The sequence below is a fragment of the Ovis canadensis genome, chromosome 12 (assembly GCF_042477335.2).
Source record: "Ovis canadensis isolate MfBH-ARS-UI-01 breed Bighorn chromosome 12, ARS-UI_OviCan_v2, whole genome shotgun sequence".
NCBI classification, from domain to species: Eukaryota; Metazoa; Chordata; class Mammalia; order Artiodactyla; family Bovidae; genus Ovis; species Ovis canadensis.
In genome coordinates, this window is record NC_091256.1 from 16,815,087 (window position 1) to 16,825,378 (window position 10,292).

Sequence of the window (10,292 nt, forward strand, 5' to 3'; positions counted from 1 at the left end):
CTCTCAAGTACCCTGCGCAGATGACCACGTGGTCAGGTGCTGAGGCCTCCCCCAAAAGCCAAGAGAGTGAGCCAACTTGGAAGCAACGCCTCCAGCCCAGCTGAGTGTCCAGGTAACAGCGGCCCAGGCCATTACCCAGTTGCCTCCCAAACAGAGTGATGCATAACTAGCCAGCGAAGCCCTTTCTTTATTCTTGACCCACAGGAGCTCTACGAATATGGAGGTGTATTGTCTTAAGCCAATGTGTTTTCTGGAAAATTTGTTAATTAGGACTATGTATCTAATATAATGGGCATCCCACTTGGTGCTAGTGGTAAACAAGGAACCTGCCTGCCAATGCAGTAGAGACATAGTACAGGCAGGTTTGATCCTTGGGTTTGGATGATCCCGTGGAGGCAGGCATGGCAACCCACTCCAGTATTGTTGCCTGGAAAATCCCATGGACAGAGAAGCCTGGTGGGCTATAGCCAATGGGGAGGCAAAGAGTCAGACATGACTGAAGCGACTTAGCATGCAGGCATGCAGGCATCTACAACAACAGGTGTTAGTTGATGTGAGTTTTACTTAATGGTTTGAATCTGATATTACAATTATTTTGCATGCTAAAAATTTCATAAGTGCACCCATAAATTATGGAAGAAAAACTTTGCTTAAATATTCAAACATTTAGCTTTAAGACCACTTTTGGAAAGAGTTCAGTTGTTAATGAGAACAGAAGGGTTGCACTGGAATATCTGGTGAAGATTTATCAAAGTTTCACATTTCTCTTTCATATTGTGTACTCTTTCTCCTCTTGTTTGGAAATATGCCTGTAGTCTTATTCTGCTGCTGCTGCTGCTGCTAAGTCGCTTCAGTCGTGTCTGACTCTGTGTGACCCCATAAATGGCAGCCCACCAGGCTCCCCCATCCCTGGGATTCTCCAGGCAAGAACACTGAAGTGGGTTGCCATTTCCTTCTCCAATGCCCGAAAGTACAAAGTGAAAGTGAAGTCGCTCAGTCATGTCAGACTCTTAGCGATCCCATGGACTGCAGCCTACCAGGCTCATCTGCCCATGGGATTTTCCAGGCAAGAGTACTGGAGTGGGGTGCCATTGCCTTCTCCAGTAATCTTATTCTAGCTGATTAATAAACCATCACTCATGTACCTGAGAATCAGGAGAAACAATTCATGTCTGCCTGCTCCTCAGCAAGAATAATGGTGATGCAGCCTTTCTTATAAGTGATCTGGGCCAGAGCTGCTTTTAATTGTAACACTAAGGACTAGACAGGGAGCTTTATTGTGCTCCAAATGTTGTTCACGAAGAAAATTACCAAATGGACTAAAATAGCATGCAACAAATTATGAGATGAATAATGCAGAGTGATGCATATTCTATTCACATCTTGAATGTCACGAGGGATCATAAAACTCATTAGAGTTTTCATTTACAAAAACTTGAAGACAAATGGATTATTAAGAAAATGAAAGACAAAAATATCATAATGAAGAACATATAAGTTTTATATTTGGGAGTAAAATTTTTGTTTTCAATATGATTTAATTACTTATATTAATACATTCATATAATTTGATTTTTGTTTTTCATTTTCATTGGAGTTGCTTTTAAATATTGGGTTAGCTTCTGCTGTACATCAAAATGAATCTGAATATGTTATATGAATGTGTGTGTATATATATATATTCCCTTTTCTTGGATTTCCTTCCCATTTAGGTCACCAGAGAGCATTGAGTGGAGCTGCCTATGATACACAGTAAGTTCTCCTTAGTTATCTATTTTATCCACACCTGCCAGGACATGGAATCAACCTAAATGTCCATCAACAGAAGAACAGATGCAGAAGAAGTGGTACATATACACAGTGAAATATCACTCAGCCATAAAAAGCTATGAAATTGCACAATTTGCAGAGACATGGATAGACCTAGAGACTGTCACATAGAGTGAAGCAAGTCAGAAAGAGAAAAATAAATATTGTATAATATTGCTTATATACAGAATCTAGAAAAATGCTACAGATGAACTTATTGCAAAGCAAAAATAGAGATACAGGCATAGAGAACGGATGTCTAGATGCAAGAGGGCCCAAGAGTAGAGGGATGAATTGGGAGAGTGTAAAAAATAGATAACTAATGAAAACAACTTGTAAGTTTAAAAATAAAAGTGACAGTTTTTTTAAGGTTGTCAACATTTACATTTCTCTCTGAAAAGAATTCTAAATATATTGGCACTACACTGGAAATTAAGACTGTCTTTCACATTTTGTAAAAGGAAAATATATCTTGTACCTACACTGGTTTTTAAAAACTAACAGCGATGTTAATGACCTTTAATAGATTTATTAAGCTATAATCACAATACAGTCAACTGAATATATTTAAAATGAGATTTGAACCTGTAAAAATCACCATATGTAAAAGTATAAAAATAACCATTGTTCTCCAGAGCTTTCTCATATTACAAGTAAGACTCTCCTAAACATTTTGGAATTATAATCTACTTTTCTGTGACACATTTTCTATTCACATTTTCATGAGAATATTCACATGACCCCATAATCTACATAGAGTACCTTTTTGCACTGTGGAACTCAGATGACATAGAAAAGTATTCATTTTGTTTTCCCCTTTTAGGTGAATGTCTGATCATTTTTCCATTAAGGTATTCTTATGGTTATCTCACAGTGCAGACTATTTTAACCAGTTTATTCCATCAAAAATACACACAAAGGAAAGTAGATAGTTATATTTAGGAGGAAGGCTGAGTGTTCACATCGATTTCAACTTACCCTGTCCATGAGCAGTGTAACACCACAAGGTGAGAAGGACATTGATTAACAACAACATGTTAGATTTTCCCAGTGGTACATTCACACAAATACTCCAGTTGCACTGTTTAGGGTTCAAAAATCTGCTTCATTTGCAGTTACCTAGTGTGACTGAATTTATGCATTACAATGAAGCTAGTTAATTAGTGCCATTTAGTAAATATTAAAGTTCAAAGTTTTGAAATGTCCCTACCTTGTTTCTGTTGGTAGTTTCACAATAAGTTATTGTATTCACCACCTGATATCTATGTGCACAACTTTCTGTGGCTAATATGGACCAGCTCCAAAGCCATATATCAGATACTAACTTTCAATAATATATTTCAAGACAGTAGGTGAAGTTTCTACCAGCCATTTGGGTCATCCGTATTTTCATGGACTAGGGAAAGTGAATAAATTAAAAAAAAATTAAAGTAGAGCTTAAAAACAGTCATATAAATTATAGCACAATCCCTTCACTTACGTGCTATTTATCTATGGGTTCTATGATTATCAACTTCCTAATTTTGTTAACATATAATTGACATAAAGCACTGCATAAGTTTCAGGTGTATGGCCTAATGATGTAATTTACATATATCTTGAAATGATTACAACAATAAGGTTTGTGAATATCCATCATCTCATATAGATATAAAAGTAAAGAAAAAAGAATTTGTGATGAGAACTCAGGACTTACCATCCTATTAACTTTCATACTTAAAATACAGCAGAATTAGTCATATTAATCATTTTGTACACTACATTCTTAGTACTAATCTATCTCACAGCAGGAATTTGGTACCTTTTGACTGGCTTCATCCAGTTCCCCTATCTCCAGGCCTAGCCTATGGTAATCACAAATGAGATTTATTTTTCAAAGTATTTGTTTGTGCTTTTAAGTACAGTTGGCCTACAACATTCTGTTACTTTCTGTTACACAGTGTAGTGATTCCATGTTTCTGTCCATTTCAAAATAATTGCCACAGTAAGTCTAGTTACAATCTAGCAAGATTTTAAAAATTGTATAATTATTGACTATATGCTCCACACTGAATATTTCATGTTTATGACTCATCTATTTTGCACCTGGAAGTTTCTCCCCTTAACCTCTCCCTCACCAGAGCATCTGGAGTGCATCCCTTAAAAAGACACATACAGAATTGTTCATTGCAGCTTTATTCATAAATGGCAAAAATGCAATTGTTCCCATGAACATTGAGAAAATGGATAAAACATTTGTAGCATTTTCATATGACTGATTAATATGCACTAATTTAGAAAATGATAGACAGTGGTTTGGGATAATGTCACAGCTCTTGTAAATGGAAAAAAATCAAACACACTCACTAAGTACATATCTTATAATTTCATTGGTAGGCTTTCGAAAGGTTGAAAACCTAATCATGAAGGTGGTGACTACGAGGTAACGTGTGGTACAGAATGGGACGAGACACAAGGAAACCTGAGGTTGTGTTGGACATTTACTCAATTTAGTCCTGGGTAGCAGTTACACAGGCATACATGTGTGTTAAAAAAATTATCAATCATGTTAAGATTAACTTCAGGTGTTTAGCTATTTCTATGTTTAACGTTGCCTTAAAAATTACCATTTTCAGAATAAAATGTAAAATTAAAAGTCAAAATCCAATCCAGAGGACACACCTTATGTCTCAAATCAAAAGGACCTGAAAGAGCCTTGAGTCTTTATCCCCAAACACAAGAAATTTGGGGCTATTGGTCATACTAGATTCTACTTAGTAATATGAAATCCTATATGAAAAATTAAACAAATTTGTGAATGGGGTGCTATTTTCACTTTCAACATTTTAATGTTTCTATTTTTATGTATACCTTCTATAAAAATAGTTGTGGACATTTCCATGAGCTAAAATTTCCATACAACTTATTTTTCATAGAGAAAACTACAGATTGTTTAAATGTTTATTGATAAAAGAATGTTGAAAAAAAGAAAAAGAAAAAGTTACCTGTGGCAGATTCATGTTGATGTATGGCAAAATCAATACAATATTGTAAAGTAATTAACCTCCAATTAAAATAAATAAATTTATATTTTTTTAAAAAGTTATTGTTTTTCTTCAAAAGTTCATTTCTCATTGAACACAAACCTCCACTCTAAAAAGAAATAGTGTAGTTATGGAATATGGAGAGACTTCAAAATGCATGAAGGAACATTTGGGATGAGGAAAATACTCTACATCTTGATTATAGAGTAATTGCATAGATGTATTGGGAAGGAAATGGAAACCTACTCGAGTATTCTTGCCTGGGAAATACCATGGACAGAGAAGCTTGGCAGGCTACCCTCCATGGGATCACAAGAGTTGGACACAGCCTGTCACGACATAACTATATATATTTTGTGAGACTCATCATATTGCATATTTAGAATAGACAGGTTAAACATGTCTTCTCTGTAAGGGTAATGGGAAGTTCCTCAGAGCTCTAGGTGGGGGGAAATAGAAGGACTTTAGAATTCTCCAAAGAAACTAAAAAACCAAGGCAATAATAGAAGGGCATTTTCATAAAAGTTAAGAAAAAAAAATGAAAATCAAGAGTTTTATATCCATACAACCAGACAGCCAAGTATTAAACTACAGAAAATATTTTTATTGTGCAAGAACTCATAGGACACTATTGATCTACAGATGCACACATTCCGTGGCTTTAGCTACATGCTTAGTCACTCAGTCGTGTCTGACTTTTGCTATCCTTTGGATTTTAGCCCACCAGTCTCCTCTGTCAATTAGATTTTCTAGGCAAGAATAAAGGTGAGGATTTCCATTACCTCCTCCACAGAATCTTCACAAACCAGCAACCAAACTAGTATTTCCTGTGTCTCCTGCCTTGCAGGCAGATTCTTTAAATGTTGAGCCATCAAGGAACTGCCTCCATACATGTAAGGGGCACCTTAAATATGGAATATACCTGATTCCACCTGAATGAAGAGTTCAAAAGAATAGACAGAAGAGATAAGAAAGCATCCTTAAGTGAACAATGTAAAGAAATAGAGGAAAGCAATAGAATGGTAAAGACTAAAGATCTTTTCAAGAAAATTAGAGATACAAAAGGAACATTTCATGCAAATATGGGCACTGAAGGATAGAAAGAGTTGGACCTAATAGAAGCAGAAGATATTAAGAAGAGGTGGCAGGAATACATAGAAAATCTGTACAAAAATACAAAAAACCTCGAAAAGCCAAAACAATCTTGAGAAAGAAGAATGGAACTGGAGGAATCAACCTACCTGATTTCAGGCTCTACTACAAAACCACAGCCTACAAGACAATATGGTACTGGCACAAAGACAGAAATATAGATCAATGGAACAAAATAGAAAGCCCAGAGATAAATCCACATACCTATGGACACCTTATCTTCGACAAAGGAGACAAGAATATACAATGGCGAAAAGACAAACTCTTGTACAAGTGGTGCTGGGGAAACTGGTCAACCACTTGTAAAAGAATGAAACTAGATCACTTTCTAACACCGCACACAAAAATAAACTCAAAATGGATTAAAGATCTAAATGTAAGACCAGAAACTATAAAACTCCTAGAGGAAAACATAGGCAAAACACTCTCTGACATAAATCACAGCAGGATCCTCTATGACTCACCTCCCAGAATACTGGAAATAAAAGCAAAAATAAACAAATGGGATCGAGTTAAAATTAAAAGCTTCTGCACAACAAAGGAAACTATAAGCAAGGTGAAAAGACAGCCTTCTGAATGGGAGAAAATAATAGCAAATGAAGCAACTGACAAAAAACTAATCTCAAAAATATACAAGCAACTTATGCAGCTCAATTCCAGAAAAATAAACGACCCAATCAAAAAACGGGCCAAAGAACTAAATAGACATTTCTCCAAAGAAGACATATGGATGGCTAACAAGCACATGAAAAGATGCTCAACATCACTCATTATCAGAGGAATGCAAATCAAAACCACAGTGAGGTACCATTTCACACCAGTCAGAATGGCTGCGATCTAAAAGTCTACAAGCAATAAATGCTGAAGAGGGTGTGGAGAAAAGGGAACCCTCTTACACTGTTGGTGGGAATGCAAACTAGTACAGCCACTATGGAGAACAGTGTGAAGATTCCTTAAAAAACTGGAAATAGAACTGCCTTATGACCCAGCAATCCCACTGCTGAACATACACACCGAGGAAACCAGAATTGAAAGAGACACGTGTACCCCAATGTTCATCACAGCACTGTTTATAATCGTCAGGACATGGAAGCAACCTAGTTGTCCATCAGCAGATGAATGGATAAGAAAGCTGTGGTACATATACACAATGGAGTATTACTCAGCCATTAAAAAGAATACATTTGAATCCATTCCAATGAGGTGGATGAAACTGGAGCCGATTATACAAAGTGAAGTAAGCCAGAAAGGAAAGCAATAATACAGTATACTTAACACATATATATGGAATTTAGAAAGATGGTAACGATAATCCTGTATGCAAGACAGCAAAAGAGACACAGATGTATAGAACAGTCTTTTGGACTCTATGGGAGAGGGAGAGGGTGGGATGATTTGGAGAATGGCATTGAAACATGTATAATATCATATAAGAAATGAATCACATGTATAGGTTCGATGCATGAGACAGGGTGCTCAGGGCTGGTGCACTGGGATGACCCAGAGAGATGGTATGGGGAGGGAAGTGGAAGGGGGGTTCAGGATTGGGAACATGTGTACACCCGTGGCGGATTCATGTTGATGTATGGCAAAACCAATACAGTATTGTAAAATAAAATATAGTAAAAAAGAAAAAAAAGAAAAAGGTTTTCATGAACCAGATAACCCTGATGGTGTGACACTCACCTAGAGCCAGAAATCCTGGAGTGTGAAGTCAAGTGGGCCTTAGGAAGCATTACTACAAACAAAGCTAGTGGAGTTGATGCAGTTCCAGCTGTGCCATTTCAAATCCTAAAAGAGAATGGCAATAAAGTGCTGCACTCTATATGCCAGCTAATTTGGAAAACTCAGCAGAGGCCCCAGGACTGGAAAAGGTCAGTTTTCTTTCTAATCTCAAAGAAGGACAATGCCATAGAATATTCAAACTATCATATAATTATGTTCATTTCACATATTGTCAATATAATGCTCAAAATCTTTCAAGCTAAGCTTCAAAAGTGTGTGAACTGAACTGAGACTTCCAGATCTATAAGCTAGATTTAGAAAAGGCAGAAGAACCAGAGATCAACTTGCCAGCATCTGTTGGATCATAGATAAAGCAAGGGAATTCCAGAAAAACATATACTTCTGCTTCTTTGACTACACTAAAGCCTTTGACTTTGTGGATCACAACAAATTGTGGGAAATTCAGGAGACAGGCATTCCAGACCACCTTGGAAACCTGTACACAGGTCAAGAAGCAATATTTAGAACCAGACATGGAACAATGAGCCATTCCAAATTGGGATAGGAGTACATCAAGGCTGTATATTGTCATCCTGTTATTTAACTTTATGTGGAGTACATCATGTGAAATGCTGGGATGGATGACTCACAAACTGAAATCAAGATTGCCAGATAAATATTAACAACCTCAGATGTGCCAATGACACCAACTCTTTGCAGAGAGCCAAGATGAACTGAAGGATCTCTTGATGAAGGTGAAAAAATAGAGTGAAAAGGCTGGCTTAAACCTCAGCATGAAAAAGCTGAGATTATGGCATCCAGTCCCATCACTTCATGAGAAATAGATGGGGAAACAATGGAAATAGAGACATATTTCGTTTTTGAGGACTCAAAAATCACTGACAAGAGTTACTGCAGCCTCAAAATTAAAAAGAAAAAAAAAGCTGCTCCTTGGAAGAAAAACTATGACAAATGTAGATAGAATTTTAAAAAGCATCACTTTGCCAAAAAAGGCCTATATATTCAAGCTATGGTTTTTCCAGTAATCATGTACGGATATGAGAGGTGGATCATAAAGGAGTCTGTGCACCAAAGAATTGATGTTTTCAAACAGTGGTGTTCTCCTGAGAGTTCTTGGAGGGCGATGAAATGAAACCAGTCAATCCTAAAGGAAATCCACCCTGTATATCCATTGGAAGGACTGATGCTGAAGCTGAAGCTCCAATACTTGGGCCACCTGATGTGAAGAGCTAACTCATTGGAAAAGACCTTGATGTTGGGAAAGATTGAGGAAAGGAGGAGAAGGGGTTGACAGAGGATGAGATGGTTGGATGGCATCATTGACCCAATGGATATGAATTTGAGCAAACTCCTAGAGATAGTGAGAGACAAGAAAGCCTGGTGAGGTGCTGTCCAAGGGGTTGCAAATAGTGGGACACAAGTGACTGAACAACAAAATGAAGCTTATTCCACCAGATAGCACTGTTCAGCCTCTAAAGAAGGTGTTTTGTTGTTGTTGTTGTTGTTTTTTAATTATTCCGTGGGCAAGGAAGGAAGGGGCCTTGAAGATTCTGAGACTCTTTTTGCTTTAATATACATTTCAAAAGATGATGTGGGAAATAGGCAATGTCATGATGTTAAACATTTTGTATATTTTTTTCCAGAGCTGAGACTGAAATAAGAACTGGGGCATGGATAAACTTATATTTGTATGAATTAAATATTCTGCAAAGTAGAAAGAATGTAACCAAGTCCTGGTTGGAGAGGGAAGAGATGAATGGAATAAAAACACTGACCACTGAGAAGTAGGTGAGCGTTCAAACATTCCACTTACAACTGGTAGTAAGATGTCAAATGGTGGAGTATAGTGAAAACAGGAATGGTGTTCTATGAAATACACTATACAGGTTTAGACATATAGAAAAGCACAAAACTTTTGCAGATAACAAAGTAAATGTAAAAGCACAAAAGGAAAGAGGAGTGTATATGTTTCAACATAAGATGCTATAGCAGTTTCCACCAAACATGAGTCATATTTATAAGCATGTGCAGTGTGAATCTGTCTATTACAGAAAGAGTCCTTCAACTGACTTAACTTTATTCTGTCCTTATACAAGGAGCACACCTAATCAGAGTGACCTAGGAAACTAAACCTGATTTATGCACTGCAATTGGTCAGTCTTGGAGGAGACAGAGACAGGGAGAGATGTGGGGAGCGAGACAGAGTATTATGAGGTAAGTTAGAATTTAGATTTAACAAGAAATTTTTGGGCTTCAAATTCACTGCAGATGGTGACTGCAGCCATGAAACTAAAAGACACTTATTTCTTGGAAGGAAATTTATGACCAACCTAGATAGCATATTGAAGAGCAGAGACATTACTTTGCCAACAAAGGTCCGTCTAGTCAAGGCTATGGTTTTTCCAGTGGTCATGTATGGATGTGAGAGTTGGACTGTGAAGAAAGCTGAGCACCGAAAAATTGATGCTTTTGAACTGTGGTGTTGGAGAAGACTCCTGAGAGTACCTTGGACTGCAAGGAGGTCCAACCAGTCCATTCTAAAGGAGATCAGTCCTGGGTGTT

At 37.1% G+C, this 10,292-nt stretch overlaps 1 protein-coding gene across 10 annotated transcripts in view; it reads right to left on the reverse strand.

Moving 5' to 3' along the window:
• Nucleotides 1-2,939, reverse strand: part of LOC138416346 (complement factor H-related protein 4-like) — a 147,725-nt gene extending 144,786 nt beyond the window's left edge. For all 10 annotated transcript variants that reach the window (XR_011247637.1, XR_011247635.1, XR_011247636.1 and 7 more), the window contains exon 1: nt 2,788-2,939. Coding sequence is in view for 7 of the 10 variants with exons in the window: in XM_069545289.1 (XP_069401390.1) it covers nt 2,788-2,845 (58 nt within the window). In the remaining 3 variants the exon portion in view is untranslated. The remainder of the gene's footprint in view (nt 1-2,787) is intronic.
• Between the last annotated feature and the right edge of the window lie 7,353 nt (nt 2,940-10,292).